This window comes from Danio rerio, chromosome 5 (assembly GCF_052040795.2).
Source record: "Danio rerio strain M-AB ecotype USA chromosome 5, GRCz13ab, whole genome shotgun sequence".
NCBI lineage: Eukaryota > Metazoa > Chordata > Actinopteri > Cypriniformes > Danionidae > Danio > Danio rerio.
The window spans coordinates 2,426,339-2,443,456 of NC_141025.1; the positions used below are offsets into that span (position 1 = coordinate 2,426,339).

At 38.9% G+C, this 17,118-nt stretch overlaps 2 protein-coding genes and 2 long non-coding RNA genes across 57 annotated transcripts in view; 2 read left to right on the plus strand and 2 right to left on the minus strand.

Annotated features, from left to right (window-relative positions):
* The window catches only part of ppp1cc (protein phosphatase 1, catalytic subunit, gamma isozyme), a 39,053-nt gene extending 29,211 nt beyond the window's left edge, over window positions 1-9,842 (plus strand). The window contains exons 5-7 of one of the 3 annotated variants that reach the window (XM_087253247.1): window positions 1,520-1,743; window positions 8,710-8,844; window positions 9,102-9,842. In XM_087253247.1, coding sequence (XP_087109373.1) covers window positions 1,520-1,743; window positions 8,710-8,844; window positions 9,102-9,191 — 449 coding nt within the window. In that variant the 3' untranslated portion in view covers window positions 9,192-9,842. Of the gene's footprint in view, window positions 1-363; window positions 997-1,174; window positions 1,433-1,519; window positions 1,744-8,709; window positions 8,845-9,101 lie in introns of those variants that run through there. The other 2 variants (XR_015490784.1, XR_015490785.1) reach the window with 2 other exon arrangements.
* LOC147843774 (uncharacterized) overlaps window positions 1-17,118 on the plus strand; it is a 321,977-nt gene that overhangs the window by 153,976 nt on the left and 150,883 nt on the right. The window lies entirely within an intron of this gene.
* On the minus strand, window positions 2,636-7,250 carry LOC147843776 (uncharacterized). The gene is made up of 3 exons (XR_015490948.1): window positions 5,091-7,250; window positions 4,085-4,352; window positions 2,636-3,943 (listed from the first exon to the last, which is right to left on the minus strand). It is a non-coding gene; the product is annotated as an uncharacterized LOC147843776 (long non-coding RNA).
* The window catches only part of mcc (MCC regulator of WNT signaling pathway), a 164,152-nt gene continuing 160,940 nt past the window's right edge, over window positions 13,907-17,118 (minus strand). For 5 of the 52 annotated variants that reach the window (XM_087251088.1, XM_087251072.1, XM_087251104.1 and 2 more), the window contains 3 exons: window positions 14,895-16,839; window positions 14,294-14,726; window positions 13,907-14,137 (listed from right to left, as the gene is read on the minus strand). In XM_087251088.1, coding sequence (XP_087107214.1) covers window positions 16,659-16,839 — 181 coding nt within the window. In that variant the 3' untranslated portion in view covers window positions 13,907-14,137; window positions 14,294-14,726; window positions 14,895-16,658. 52 annotated transcript variants of the gene reach the window in all.

A 17,118-nucleotide genomic window follows, 5' to 3' on the forward strand; every position in this document is an offset into this window, starting at 1 on the left:
CACTTTTGACGCTCATAAACAGTCATAAAGTCCTCGTGCTGCAGCAATTAGGAGGTTGCTGAAGGTGCGCAGCTGTCGTGAAGTGAGGGGTTTGCGTCTTTAATAAACTACTTCAGTTTGCGTTTACTGAACAGTTAATAAATCCATATGAAACAGCCCCATAAAAGTCACGTCTTGCTTTCAGTTTCAGGTTTAGGCGCGTTTTGCACAATTCCGATTTGTTGTCTATATCAGATTTTTTTGCTTGTCCGTTTACACGTTCATTTAAGCCCTGCACACAAGTGTACCGCGCTCTGGCACACTGATAGTATGAGTACTACCTAAATGAACGTGTAAACGGACAAGCAAAAAAATCTGATATAGGCAACAAATCGGAATTGTGCATCAAGACCTGACAGTGTAAACGGGGTTTGAGTATCTTATTTAAATGTCCTTATCCTTGGCTGCATTAACAGTTTAGCTTTTATGTTTTCTTCACATTAATGTTATAGTCTCTGCTCCTGCTGAAAGATGAATGCCACAGGACTGTTACAATTTTATTGTTAAAGGTTTGCTGCCTTTTTCTACGGTGGAGAAAGATTAGATTTACTGGATATGCATTTTTCAATGCCCATTAAAGGAACCAAAAACAGACAAAATGATAAACAGTCATAATTATATGAAGCTGCGAGAATACTCCTGTGTGCAAAGTAAACAAAAATAACTTTATTCATTGATTTATCTATGGGAGGATCAGAAAGCTCTTGGATTAAATCCAAAATATCTTCATTTCAAGATAATTAATGACAGAATTAAAATCTTTGGGTGAACTAAACCTTCAAGCAGTAGTAAGCCTCACAAATATTCAAAATTGATCGACTTAAAACGGCTTGAACTTTATAAAAACTGTTTGCACTAATATATTGTGTTAACTACACTTTGTTCATTTTGTGCTTTTGTTCCTTTGTTTATTGGTCTTAGAGATGAGCCTGCTGTGAAAAGTGTCCCAAACATCCTGAAAAAATAAAACCAAAGTTTCTCAGAGATTATGAGTTATTTAATCTTGTTAAAATATATTTCTTAAAATAAAAGTATCGAAAAAAGTATCTTTCGAAACCGGTATCGAATTCAGGGTATCGGTATCAGTATTGGTTTCGAAAATTTTGGAGCGATACCCAGCCCTACACATATACAGCTTATTAGATATTTAACAGAGTAACATTTTAGGTTACTTTGAAATCTATTATTTTATTTTTGTATTTATTATAGTTGTATTTTTCTGTTTCCTGCTGTTCTCGCCCATTTAAGTTAGTTGTATTAAATGTGAAAGGGTTCAACTTTACTAGTATAAAAAAGCATGGTTACTTAAAACTGACGAAATGGTTTCAGAATGCTCTCGCACCCCCTCTAGTTTTTTTGTGAATAAAAATAAAAGGTAAATAAATTTTTTATGAAAAATTGTGTGAATTTAATTATTTTTGGTTAATTTTCATGTGAAGACTTGTCCTGCATATGAATTCTGAAGCGTTTGTGTCTCCAGGTTTGTCTCCAGATCTGCAGTCTATGGAGCAGATCAGACGGATCATGCGGCCCACAGACGTGCCGGATCAGGGTCTGCTGTGTGACCTGCTGTGGTCAGACCCTGATAAAGATGTGTTGGGCTGGGGAGAGAACGACAGAGGAGTCTCCTTTACATTCGGAGCTGAAGTAGTGGCAAAATTCCTGCACAAACACGACCTGGATTTGATCTGCAGAGCCCACCAGGTGAGTCTGAAATAGAAATAAAATATTGATGTTTATTAGTGGTGTGAGCCTACACTGGTCTCACGGTTCGGTTACGATTATCATGCCATCGATAAGGTTCAATTCGATATCTCGGTGCATCGACGATGCTTTCCATACATAATTAGATTTTATTTCACAACAAAATAGCTTTTATTTTATTAAAATCTATAAAAATATTAATATTTAGATACTCTTTGTAATACAATTTTGTCCTTTAATACAAGCAGTCAGATATATGAACTGTACCCTTAATTTGACCTGCTCAAAGAAAACACTCTTTCTGAAAGTCAAACAAAACTACAACACGTGCACAGAAGACAGCATGAGCATTTATAGCAAATAAACTCATGTAAACACTATTCCGCTTGCTTTTTGAGCGCTGTCTTACGCCCCATTCGCACGCGGCTTTAGCGTCAATGCTTGACCGAAGGTGGGGCTGAAATGATCGTCATAGAAGCGTCAGCCAATGAAATTCAGTCAGCAATAGGCCACTGTCTAGCTGGTGTATTTGCATACAGCGATCTGATTGGCTGACACTTCCATCGGCGCTTGAAAAGTTGAGCAAGTCCCAACTTCTGCAGCGAGCAACACCTCTGAAGCGGCGCCGACGGATCCACAATGCAGTTCGGCAACGCCTGACGTCACCCATTCAAAGTGAATGGGGCGTTATACCCCTATGATTGGTCACCGTCTTCGCCTGCTCAACAGAAAAAGCTGCGATTGGCTTTGGAAATGAAAGCGCTGTTCTCCAGTGAATGATGCGAAAGAACAGCCGCCGTTACAGTCTATATGTGCATAATACGCTCTTATCACAGGTAATCCATATTAGGCACAGTGGAGAAAACTCGCACCTCAGGCACGCTCCTGTCTGGATCTACAAGTATCGCTTTAACAGCCAAGAGGAGAGGAAAAGTTACCTCACAAACACGCCAGCGGGTCAAATGTCCAAAGAGAGAGAGAGAGAGAGAGGCAGAGAGAGAGAGAGAGAGAGAGAGAGAGAGGCAGAGATGGATTTTTACAGCATTTCTCCCTATTGAAATAACGACTCGTGTGCGCTGCCTTTTTCAATGTCAATGAAAGGCTTTCCAGCAAACTCACAAGCAGTTGAATTGTGTGTAATTATCTACCTTTTAAGTAGTAGGAGCGTTTTATTTACTCGTCCTCGCCTCCTTCACCATAGTATTCTACTGTGACATTGTGCATATGAGATAAATGACGTCAGTACGTATTAACTGGTTATGATCTTTTACTGAACTGATATCGAATTGTCCCCATCTGCATTACGGTGCACCGAAGTTTTATTGACATTTTAGTTGTTTAAATTAATATTATGTATAAGAAATCATATCTAGAGAAACAAGTCTGTAAAATAGCAGAAAATGTGCCGCAGCTTATTTCAAGGTGTCTGTAGTGTAATATACAACACCAACCCAGACAATATAGCACTGCAGACTATTACACATCACAAGTCACTTTTTCACACTTGAAAAGGTTAAAAGTTGTTGGAAGAAAGATCAAGTGAAATTTCATAATGCGATTCAAAAGCAGAAATAAACAAGGGAAAAATGAGAATGAACACTTTAAAATAAAGAAAAGAAAACCAATACTTTTAATCTTCCTGCAGTTTCAGTTTCAAAGTCAACAAGCATCAGGTTCTGCTTAATGATTTTACGACAACAGAATACCAGATCTTGACATGACTTACTTCAGCGGGGATCACACTTTTTCCGCAAGCACAGGATCGTGTCGGGAATGAGAAAGAGGAGCTCCTCAGCAGTGGTGTAAAGTAACTAATTACAAATACTTAAGTTACTGTAATTGAGTAGTTTTTCTCAGAAATTGTAATTTACTAAGTAGTTTTAAAAATGAGCACTTTTACTTTTACTTGAGTACATTTTTACTGCAGTATCTGTACTTTCACTCCTCTACTTTCCTTCAATCTGCAGTCACTACTGTATTTTTTCTTGTTTATGGGGATTAGAGAAATCAGTCCTATAATTCCTGCCCAATCAGATCACACATAGAAGGTAAATCACATCATAATGAACTACCTCAACACATGAGCGATTTACATTGCTGCAAACTGTTTGGAAGCATTAAAAGTGTCCAAGAAGATGATCAAAATCTGTACACGCATTGACCCAGAGACTGTTTAGATCAGGGAAGCCCAAACACAGTCCTGGAGGGCCGATGTCCTGCAGATTTTAGCTCCAACTTGCCTCAACACACCTGCACGGATGTTTCTAGAAAGCCTAGTGTGAGATTGATCAGCTTGCCCAGGTGCGTCTACTTGGGATTGGAACTAAACTTTGCAGGACACCGGCCCTCCAGAACCGAGTATTGGCACCCCTGGTTTAAATGCAGGTCACTGAAGAAAAGATGATGGATATTTACTGTATGATGACCAAAATGGCCTTAAACACCCAGCAGACACAAGACGTCAACATGCCGTCAGATTGAAATTGTACCGTAACGTCATGAAGACGCTGCATTTAGTTTGGAAATGAAAATCAGATTTACATCAGAACTCAACGTCAGCCCGATGTCAATGTCCAACATCCAACCTAAAACCAACCAAATATCAACGTCTAACCCTACGTTCACACCGAAAGCGGCGAGAGCGTCCAAGGTCGCTCTGACCGCCCTGGCGACAACGCTCTCTGCCTTCAGCTCCTGCGGCGAGAGCGTCAAAACTCGCTACATTGATCTCATATTTAAAGGAGCCGTTGCAGCATATCAGTTACATTCCTGCATAAAACATGTTTCCAGCGTGAAAATGTTGCGCACTTCTTATCAAATTCATACAACAATGGAAGATAAAGTTGCGTGTGGTGTGGCTTTGCTCTATTTATCCAATATGTGTCCATATGTCTGAAATATCCTGAAGCAGCAGTACTGTTTTGTACTGTCACATCGCGTGAGATTCCCGCTTTTTTAAGATATATTTATATAACATTAATGAACATCAGTAACTCGCCAGTAACTTATTTAATGTATGTTCCTGTAGGAAAAAATTTTAAATAATTGGAAATCCGGCGACCGCAATAATCAAACCCTTGGGGGAACAACTGTGGTCGGAACCAAAGTTCACAGGTCTGTGTTCTCTGAACTGCTATCAAGCGATGGACGTCTTCATTCTGATTGCTTGCCGCCGAACCGCGTCATAGCTCATTACCATAAAGTTGACTTCATTTCAACTCTCCTCGACGCTCACGCCGGCGAAGACGCGCCGCGCTGCTCCTCGCCGCTTATCGCCGCCGGCTCTCATTGAAAATGAATGACTTCCGGCTACTTTGACGCTCTCGCCGCTTTCGGTGTGAACGTACGGAAATGATGTTACAGCTTGACGTTGTGTAGACATTACCACTATGACGTCTATCAGACGTTGAATTTTGGTTGCCATAACTGATAAATAAATGTCAGTATTTGACATCAATAGGATGCTGGTTTAAGATGTTGACTTGACGTTGGATTTTGTTTCCAACAACCTAAAATCAACCAAATATCAACGTCATTTGATGTCATTATTAGACATAAAAATAACGTTGTCCTTAGACGCTGGCTAGACATTGAATTTTGGTCACCTGACATCACAACCTAAATCTAACCTAATATTAACATGTTATGGCATTGTGTGCCTGCTGGGCAATAACTAAATGCACTACAGAATGTTACGTTTGCACACACACATCCACAAATTACATGTAAATGCATCAACTCTTAACAGCGTAATACTCACTACTCATGAGTACTTTTAAAAGGGCTACTCTTTACTCCTACTTTGAGTAATATTTACAACAGGTACTTTTACTCTACTCACACTACATTTTTAGGCAAGTAATGGTACTTTTACTTAAGTATGCTTTTTAAGTTCTCTTTCCACCACTCATTCAAGTGGTGCTCATCTCCCTTAAATGATAGAAACAACAGTAAGCTCAACAATATGTATGCAACAATAGTTTTCTTACACAGACATTAAAGGCCCAGTCTGTCATTTTGGCCTATAGGGTGTGTTCACAACAAACAAAGATGTGTTTTTGCTTCCATGGTAGTAAATGGTTATTGTTTTCAACATTCTTCCAAATATCTTTTGTGTTCAACATAAGAAACTCAAACTGGTTTGGATTAAGTGAGTAAATAATGACAGAATGGTAAATTCAGTGTGAACTGTCCCTTTAAGCTCACTTTCAGCTGACTTGTACATCAGTTTATTGGAAATGTGAAACCGTTTGAAGGGCAGGATGAATCAGCGGTACGTGCTGAACTCGTAGCGGATGAGTCTGCAGATACGAGAACGAACGCTTGACATTGAGGACACGGACATCTGTGTGCTGTTCTCTCAATGCTAATCTACATCCACTCACAGTGTAATCTAGTGACTCAGACACAACACTTCACTCACAAAGACACATTGACACAAGATAGAAGCCTCTGCTGAGAAATTTGCTAGTAAAAATAATAATCTCGATCTGCCAATAAAAATTACGATGAGTGTCTTTATAGATAATTGCATCGAGTTGTATGAAACGGGAGTTTAAAGTTTCATGAAGTCATTTAAATGTCAGCGAGTTTGCTTAAGCCCCACACAAAGTGTTTTTTAATTTTGTATTTCTCCTCCTTCTGAATCTTTCATAGAGGTAGTCATGTAAATACTTATCTTATTCTTTGTTCCCACACTTCTGAATTATAATGCATTGATAAGGAGTTATCACAAGACTCTTCAGTTGTGCTTTCTTACAATCAGTATTGTTACAAACCCCTGATGTTAGTCTAGGGTGTGGGGTTTGACATTTATTTAATTAAAATATATTTATATAACCAGTGAATGAGTGGAAAGACAACCAAAGTAATGCCAAAAAAATGTGTGCTTTTATTTACAATCCCAAAGTGAACAACAACAACGAATTAATCAAAAATAACGAAAAAGTAAGTAAAGCAAAAAATATACTATTTACAATATGTACAACACTGAGACAAATAAAGACGGGAAAAACAAGAGAGCTGGCAGAAGGGACGCGGGCGGCGCTAAAGAAATGAAAAGAACAAAACCCAAACTAAATCTAACTTCCCAGAAGCATCTAGCTAACTAACTATGTGAAAAACAGTATAATTAACACACGAAGATCTTCCGAGTCCTGACTATCTACTCTATCTATCTATCCAAAAAGTACAAGGAGTGGCGCTCGCCCCTAACCTAGTGTACTAGACAGCAGAGTAGTCCTGAGTGTTGCGAAATGTATGTCACGTGACCTTCTTACCTGTCCGCTTCGTCCAAGCCTCGTAAACAACGATAAACTAAGAACAATGTACGAATAACGGACGGATAACGTGCACACAGAAACAAGCAACAACAAAACACTGTTAGACGGGGTAATTTCTAAACGCACGCGGTAAATACAAACAAGCGACAAAATAGCGAAAGAGAAAAATGCAAGCAAGAGAGAGCGAGTGGTCTGGCGCGCGCTTTTAACACGGGTGGTCTTTTCTTATTGGATGTGACGCAAGAGTGACGTAACCGGGGAGGAATGACTGACAGCTGAATGGACCAATGAACAGAACCTGAGAATACATGAGAGCAGATACGGGAGAACAGAGAGAGAGAGAGAGGGAAAAAACACAGAGAAACAGAGCACAAAAAACACAAATACATAACATTTAGTAAATATGTTGTAAGTCAGGGGTTCTCAAACCTTTCAGCTCACAACCCCTAAAATAACAACACCAATGATTCACAACCCACCCCAATGCTCGGAAATGGTTATAAGCATGCAAATATTGCACACAATGGTGCACACACAAACACCAATAGGAACTATATAAATGCTTATTGACGACACAAAAGAAGTACAACGGTCTTTTTTAGCATTATTCATTTGTTTATTCTAATATTAATATTATTATAGGTGGCGTCAGAAAGTCGTGTGTTATTCCGGTCACAAAATGCGGCAAAAATCCTCCACGACCGTAAGTTGTATTGTGGTGCTGACATGTTTACACTCGGGAGAGCAGCATTTACAGCAGATCTTTCAGTCCATAATATTGCAGTGATGTTAACGTACTGTAAACCTTATTAACTTGGAAATCATTAGACTAAGGTCTTTAAACACTGAAAGAGTACTGCTGACCATACAAACTAACTTTGTCTCTGAATAAACAAACAAAGAGCACTGATCACACACTTACCGAATCTGTAGAGACAGGACAATCAACACCAACTCGAGTCTTTATTAAGAGGAGACGAGCAGCAAATCCGGATTTCACCATTTCCAGATGACAAAAGCTTTCGGGTAAACAATGTTCCTTAGACGCGCATTTCTATGGCGCGTTGCGTGCACTGCAATCCACACGTGAGTCCAGCTGCGCTCTCGTAGAGGGAAAATGAAAACAAAACCTTCACTGCAGCAAACTATAAAAGCAACACTGTTGACCCGTAGCTCAGAAAAATTATTCTTCTTCCGCTTGGCAACACATTGAGGCCTCTCTCTCTGCCGTCTGAACACTGTAACTATCATGAATATTAATGAAGTTGCACAATGGAGCGCGCTGATTGGTTTGAACCAAGCCTTACTCATGCATTAATGCAGCACACTCAAAGAGGTAATACGGCACTCCCTGGCACAGACGTCCAGTCTCCACACTAGAATACACACTAAGATCTCATGGCCGTGACGCAGCTTCAAAAATTTGTTTCAGACTGGAAGTACGAATTTGCTTGAAATAACGCAAAAACAACCAATTTTCACTTTTTAGTGAGATATATGTGTCCTAATAGTGTTTATACCAGCGTGGGACACATATACCACTGTCAACAGCTCAACACATGTGTTCTGGTGTTTCGTGACCCTTTTAAGGAAAGGTAAATACTATAAATGAGACCAGAGTAACATGTAACGTGTATTTAACTTCCTCTTCCTGTGTGTGCGTGCGTGTGTGTGTGTGTTGTAGGTGGTTGAGGACGGATATGAGTTTTTCGCCAAGCGTCAGCTGGTCACTCTGTTTTCTGCACCCAATTACTGTGGAGAATTCGACAACGCTGGAGCCATGATGAGCGTGGACGAGACCCTCATGTGCTCTTTCCAGGTACTGCAGAGTTTCTGCATGGCTGATTGTTTAAATAAAATAATAAAGAATAAAAACAAACAGATGAAAATGTGTTTTTCAGGTTTTAAAGGAATGAAAAAGAAAAGAAACACATAATAGTGTGATCTGTGGGACGCAGCACAGTGCTTGTTCAGTGATTCGTCTTGATTTGAACGTGCCTTCGTTTTTTTTTGTTGCGTTGTTGTTTTTATATGTTTAATGGTTAATTTATCTGCATGTTGCTTTGTGTCTTGCAGATCCTGAAACCTGCAGAGAAGAAGAAGCCAAACTCCAGCCGTCCAGTGACTCCACCGAGAAACATGGTCACCAAGCAGGCCAAGAAATGAGCAGTGTGTGTGTGTTTGTTTCTGGACATGACGACGCAGTGCTGATGTTTGTGTGTGTGTGTGTGTCTGGATCACCAGGACAGACTGAAGCATCTTTATCATCATCATCATCATCACTGCGTTTTTCTGCTCTACCGTCCACAGATTCACAGAGGAGCTGTTTATTTCACTGTGAACACGCACGCATACACACACACACACTCGTACACATATCCAGCGCCTTTTCTACTTGTGTCTTGTGAATGTGCCATCAGATGTTTTATCCCACATTTTTGTTTTGTATTCCCAGGATCAGATGAATGATGTTTTGATGCCGATGGACTCCGATTTTGGCATGTTGATTGATTTTTTTCCTCCATCTTTATTACTTTTCGGTTGCATGTGTGTAGTTTTAGAGGACTAGGAGACTGGAGGCCTTGGCTTTTTCTCTCAGGCGATGCCGCGATCCGCATGTGTTGATGATCATGTAGCTCCTCATCAGGTAAATCACATCAGGAAAAGCAGATTTCTCCATTGTTTGAGAGAAACACACTCACTGTAAATATACAGATGATGCTTTTGTTCAGTCTGGGCAATAATTCACACTTTTACACACTATAAATAATTGTTATACTTGCAAAATAAATTGGGAGGGAGGAGGAAACACCGTCATGATGTGTGTGTTGATTGTCTTTGCATGCAGATTCATTTTAATACATGATTTTTTATTTATTTCCTTTTTTTTTTCTTATTTAAAAATGCAGCAAAAGAAATGATATATGCATGCAAAAGTTCTATAACAGTTCTGTCTGGTTCCTAAATGTGATTGGCTTATAGCAGTGCCATATTCTGCAAATATTAGCACTCCTACAGCCTCTTCACCCTTCTGTATTACTCCGCCCACATACAGCAACAAGCAGAGACACTCTAGTTTGACAAGTATTGCAGCTGTTGGACAACATCATGCACTTTTAAGGCTTTTTTAGTGGAGAATGTAGCTGTTTAGATTGTAACTATGCAGTTTATTTATAAGGATTGTGCCTATTTTAAAATATTTATGATTTCGGATCATCGGATTCAGTCCATCAGCCTGAGTAAAGAAAGTGACCGTTCTGCCACAAGATGGAGACAGAGACCACACGATAAGCCCTTAGCTAAGAAAAACAGCATTTCCTCAGTGTAAATTATTAATCAAGTATGTGAATTTCAAAGTGGATCTCTCTCTTGTGTATGTTGTAGTGCTGTATTTAATCTGCTAGTGTTTACTTTTGCTTCGGCTTTTTCAGGGTTAATTATTGTGATCTCCCAATTGCAACAACTCTGGGAAATCCCTGTAGACTGATGGCATTTCATGCTGTTCAGCCTTATAATCTTAAAATGTGAGCCTAACTCGGCTGTTTTGTCACCACTTTAGACCTGAGGTGGGCAAACTCTGTCCTGGAGGCCTGGTGTCCTGCACAGTTTAGCTCCAACTCTAATCAAACACACCTGCTAATAGATTTGTAGTGATGTTGGAGACACTGATTAGCATGTTCAGGTGTGTTTGATTAGAGTTGGAGCTGAACTATGCAGGATCGAGTTTGCACCCCTCAGCTTTAGACATTACGATAGAGACTCGAAGACTAGATCTACAGTGACGCTGGTGATTGAGTAGCGGCTTCTGCTGTTCTGACGTCAGCTGCAGATGTGAATGAATAGCGGAAGAAAGTAGTTCCTAATACAAAAGAGTGTTGAGACTCTTTTTGATGCACTCGATTAAGCCGTCGAACTGTTGTATAAATGCAACATCACACCAGTAGCAATGCCATGTGGCTGTATATCATCACTGGTTGGACACTAAGAGCAACGCATGACTATAAGTGCCATTATACAGCCACATTGCACTAATACTCATGTGATATTGCTCATACAGTTGAAGTCCGATTTATTAGCCCAATCCCCACATTCAATTTTTTTTGTCAGTATTTCCTAAATGATGTTTGACAGCAAGCAAATTTTCACAGTATTTCCTATAATATTGTTTTCTTCTAGAGAAAGTCCTATTTATCCGAAAAAGCAATGCTGAAGTCCGATGTTCTGCTTTGTAAATGTGTCTTTGGCAATGACCAAAACAGTTTAGCCAATTATATTTCAGCACCCCGGGCTGCCTTGGTGGAAAACAGCGCACTTCATTCATTCAGTCAGGAAGACTCAGTGACTGAAATGCGACCTCCAGTGGACAGTAGCAGACTCTGAAATGAGACGCAGATTCAGAGTTCCACATGAGGTTATTAATTAGCAAATAAAATAAATATTACGAATGTAAACATTAGGTGAGCAGGTTACATTGTAACCATGTGTCCTAACAACATGCTACATGACGAGATACGCAGTGATGAGCAATTAAGCTGTTTGCACCAGACGAAACACAACAGTAGAGGTGTGAACCTATACTGGTCTCACGGTTCGGTTAAGATTATCATGCTATCGATACGGTTCAATTTGATATCACGGTGCATTGACGATACTTTCCATACACAGTGTTATATTTTGGGGGAGGCTAAAACAAGCTGTCTGTATAGACACACAGCACCACACTGTCTCTCATTTACACACATACACAAACATAGACAGCACCAAACAAACACACACACACACACTTAAGCCCTCACAATATATGTTTATCAGGGAGAGCTCGCGATGAGCGGAGCAAAAAAACAAGCACTTTTCAGACGCTCCCTTACTGAGAGCTTCGCTCAGCGCTAGCTCTCTCGGCTAAACGCATATTACAAGGGCTCAAACGGAGCAGTATTTGTAATGTCGAGCGAAAAAGATAAAGACAGCTGTGAAACATAACCAGCTTTGTCTTTTTAGATCTTTTTAGGGTAAGAGGTTTTTGAGTTATTACCGTCTACCACTCATATGTCAGGAATATCGATAACAAAACCTGCAGTTTTGCTTCAACCTTAATCAAACACAGCTGATCCAAATAATCAGGGTGTTCAAGATTCGTTTGAACGTTAGCTTCCCTTTAGGTTATGTTGTCTTGTTTTTGACCCATTATAGTCACATTTATTGACTGTAGAGCCATGACAGCAGATAATCATGCATGGTTGATTGTTGCTGGTTTTCTCTGTTGGGAAGACGTAACGTGTTGTTTGTTGGATAATTGAAATAATTTATGACTCCAAACACAGATAAATATGATTCATTATATGATTTTGTCAGGATCTCAAAAACAAATGAAACGCGGATGCAGTTATGAATCAAGTTTGACAAAAACCAGCATTTCTTCAGTTTACAAGAACTAAGTTAATAAAATATATTTTTAAATCGAAAACGATCTCCAGCATTTATTAGTCAATGTTTAATATTAATAATTTTTTTTATTGCATATATTAATAGTAATGCACATACTAAAAAAATATGTTAATTGATGTTGATAATCAATAATATAATATTCTAGTTGTAAGAGCAAAGTCATCTGGAATGGCAAAGAAAGCGTTCCTGCAGGACTCCCAGAGTTCATCAAGACTCGTTGTGTTCATCTTCAACACCTCCTCCTTCATCTTACCCCAGACATGCTCAATAATGTTCATTTCTGGTGACTGGGCTGGCCAATCCTGGAGCAGCTGGACCTTCTCTGCTTTCAGGAGCTTTGATGTGGAGGCTGAAGTATGAGCAGGAGTGCTATCCTGCTGGAGAATTGTCCCTCTCCTGTGGTTTGTAATGTAATGGGCAGCACAAATGTCTTGATACCTCAGGCTGTTGATGTTGATCATCCACTCTGCAGATCTCTCACACACCCCCATACTGAATGAACCCCAAACCATGATTTCTCCTTCACCAAACTTGACTGATTTCTGTGAGAATCTTGGCTCCAGTAGGTCTTCTGCAGTATTGGTGATGATTGATGCAGATCAACAGATGATCCATGGGAGAAATCCACCTTCTGACACCAAATGATCAACTAGAAGTCGAGTTATTATGTGCTGCTCTTACACAGGGATCCAGGACAAGACTTTTGTCAGGTATATATGATTTTTATGAATCTGAATCGTCATTGATACAAAATGATGAGTTATTTATTTAACCCAATGGTTAAGTTAAAGATATTTGGTGTTTTATTGGGTTATTTTTAACCTTTATTGTGTTATTTATTAATAACCCAACCAGTTGGGTTACAATTTTGAACTTTAACAGTCAATTGATTGAACATACAGAACCGCTGTATTAATAAGTGTGCATAATGTTGTTTTTGTTTGATCAAATTGCCTCTCGGTGTGGTGTTTTTTATATCCGTTTCACCAGCACTCCTCATTATTGATGATATCAATAGTCCCAGAGCTGATCTATATACGGATAAAACCCGTGTTTATCTCTACAGTTTGTTTTTTTGAAGACATGATAGACGCATTTGGGATATCCGGCCGCCATTCTTAACTTTAGGGCACAGCGGAGACATTTATTTATTCACACAGCCATAATTATAAAATTAATAGTAGTAGAGGCAATACCAGAATGGAAAAAAATAACATTTAATCAAAATAACCTAATCCATTGGGTTAAAATAACCCATAGTTGGGAAGGTGCTGTAATAACCTATAGTTGGGTTGTATGTTAGGGTATTTTTAACCCAACTATTTTAACAGAGTAATTAACTAATAGTGAATGATTATTAAACAGAGCACCGATAACATGCAGTAAACAGTGAAAGAATCTTCATCTGTGCAGAATAAAAACAACAACTCACTCAATTATTGCTTAAAATCTTCTTTTTTTTTTTTGCTTCTGTTAAAAAAATACAAAATGAAATACATAAAAAAGGAGTAAAAATAATTATTTATCTCTGCATTCACTCGCTGTATAACTTCCAAAGGTTTCTTTCAAGAGTTTCCAACTACTCGCTAGTCTAGTATTGTGTGTGTTTGCTGTATAATTATGAATACAGATTTACACTAGCGGTGTTCAAACTCAGTCCTGGAGGGCTGGTGTCCTGCAGATTTGAGCTCCAACTTGCCTCAACACACCTGCACGGATGTTTCTAGAAAGCCTAGTAAGAGCTTGATTAGCCCAGGTGTGTCTGATTGGGGTTAGAACTGAACTTTGCAGGACACCGGCCCACCAGGACTGAGTCTGGACACGCCTGATTTACACGTCTTCACATCATTCATCTGTTTGGCTTGAAAAGCAGAAAGGCTAAACACTGCAAGAATGCTCCTCTTACCTAGAGTTCTTGCCTTCTTTCTAGTCCAAATATCTCAAAACTCTTAAATCAAGAAGCTTTTTCTAGACAAGCAAAACATATAGTGCTGATTTTAGAAACTATGAGTCAAAATTAAGTGAATTTGTCCTTAAAACAAGAAAAATAACACGATTTCAAAGCAAAAAACAAGATTATTTTGCTTGTTTTAATACAAAACTCACTTTATTTGAGCTCAAAATTAACTGGAAATAAGAGAATATATGTTATTTGTCTATAAAATGCTTCTTGAATTCAGAAATGTTAATGTTCAGACTAAAGACAAGACAAAAACTCTGTCAGAAAAGATGTGTATGGGGTGTCCAAACTCAGTCCTGGAGGGCCGGTGTCCTGCATGATTAAGTTCCAACCCCAATTAAACACACCTGGACTAGCTAATCAAGCTCTTACTAGGTATACTAGAAACATCCAAGGAGGTGTGTTGAAGGGAGTTGAAGCTAAACTATGCAGGACACCGGCCCTCCAGGACTGAGTTTGGACACCCCTGGTGTCGGGACATCATTACAGTAAGCTTTCATTAGTCAACATTAATTAATCACAGTACATTACTATAGACTCTATTAATATTTAATGACATTACGTTTGCCTGCTGCTCTGCACACATCTTACTGCAAACCGCTAAATTGATTTAGGTTGCCGTCACCGCCTTCACTGTTTTTTACTTCTTCTGTTATTGATTTATTTTATTTTAGCATTGCCTTTATTCATTTTCCTTCGACTTAGTCCCTTATATATATATATCAGGGATCGCCACGGCTGAATGAACCGCCAACTATTCCAGTTTTACTCAGCGGACGCCCTTCCACCTGCAACCCAGTACTGAAAAACACCCATAAACACTCACATTCACACACTACAGCCAATTTAGTTGATCAATTCCCCTATAGCACATTGCTTTAATATATTGCATTCTGTCATAATATTAGACATTTATTCATGTTTTATTAATTCAGCATTCATCTGTACTCTGATTTATTCATGTGTTTTCTCTGCTGGTAACTTTTAAAGGCGTTACACAAAATATCATTATATCACGTTAAATTAATGTTAAAATTAAAACAATATTAACAAACATTTAAAATTCAGATTAGTACTGTCACTATTATTATTAGTGAATTCTTAAATATGAACAGTTGTATATTTAATATTTACCTTCAACATCGTTTAACGGGTCTGCTGAATGCTTGATTCTGAGCATTTTAAGGCATGCTGTTATTTTCAGGAAGTAGTTCCGGCAGGTTTTGAGCACATTACAGCTCCATATCGCTACGCTGAATAATTAGTTTTAAAAATAACGCTTCTTCATAAATATTGCTGTTATTAATGCATGTTTAAATGCTACCAGTTGTATATTAAATACTAACCTTAAATATTATACTGCAGATCTGCTGAACGCTTGATTCTGATTGGCTGATGAGCATTCTGAGGTTATTTTCAGAAAGTAGTTCCGGCAGGTTTTACAGCTCCATATCGGTACGCCGAATTATTTATTCGAAAAAATAAAGCTTCTCCATGAATACTGTGAGGAGTGTGTTATTGATTGCTATAGTTAATGTTGACTCATGAGAGCTCACTGTGAATGAGAACCGCAAGTCTGAGCCGTGGCTTCATGCAAAGACACTGAGTGTGTGAAATATAGAGTGTGTATCTGTGTGTAAAAGAGCAGCGTGAACATCCTGATAAACGTCTTCTGGTTTAATCCTCATGAACGATTGATGGGTTGAGTGGATGGAGACGTCCTGAAGGCTCTCTGTAAACGTCTGTGTGTGTGTGTTTAATGTGACAGTATTTATGTTTGTGTGTTAAATGTATGTGTTTGATGTGTGTAAGTGTGTGTATATATATATGTGTGTGTGTGTGTGTGTGTGTTCAGCATGAATGAGCACACGCCCTTTTGAAAATGAATATTTGTATTAATTTCTCAGTGAATTTAGAGAATATAATTTGGGGCATTTCAACAAAAGTTTTATTTATTGATTTATTTATTTGGTTGATTAGTTCCAGGTTGGTCTTTGGTACTGACTCGTGTATAAGCATATATATGTCTAATGTATCTGCACACATATATTATTGTGAAGCAGTAGAACATATTGATGTAAAAGAGAGACCTGTGATGGGGTGAACTCAATCATGCTGAGCACTGTATGCGCTTATGCTTGTGTAGGAGTAACTGTGTGTGTGTGTGTGTGTGTGTGTGTGTGTGTGTGTGTGTGTGTGTGTGTGTAATGAAAGTGTGTGTGTGTGTGTCAGAGCGAGGTCTCGTTGGTGTGTGGTCTGCAGGTCTCCTCCTCCAGCAGTGTGATCCTCTGCTTCAGCATGCGCACCTGAGTGTCGTGTCGCTCCACCATCGCCATCATCTGACACTCCAGCTTCTTCAGCTTATTCTGGTGCTTCTTCTTGGCTTTCTCATACGCCGCCACCAGGTTACTGCAACACACACACCAATTTTATATAGCACTATATATATATATATATATATTAGCGCTGTCAAATTAACGCATGCAATAAATTTTAAATAATTAACACGTAAAAAAAAAAAAAATTTACGCAATTAACGCAGTTGCAGGTTTTTTTTACTTCCTGTTGTGGTGGACGTGTGTTCAACATGCAAGAAATGTGGATAAGAGCAAGGAAGCACTTTTTGAAGGCAAGTTTCAGTATAAAACAATTAGTCGCATCACCAGGCTCTCCAGAGTTTCATGCAAT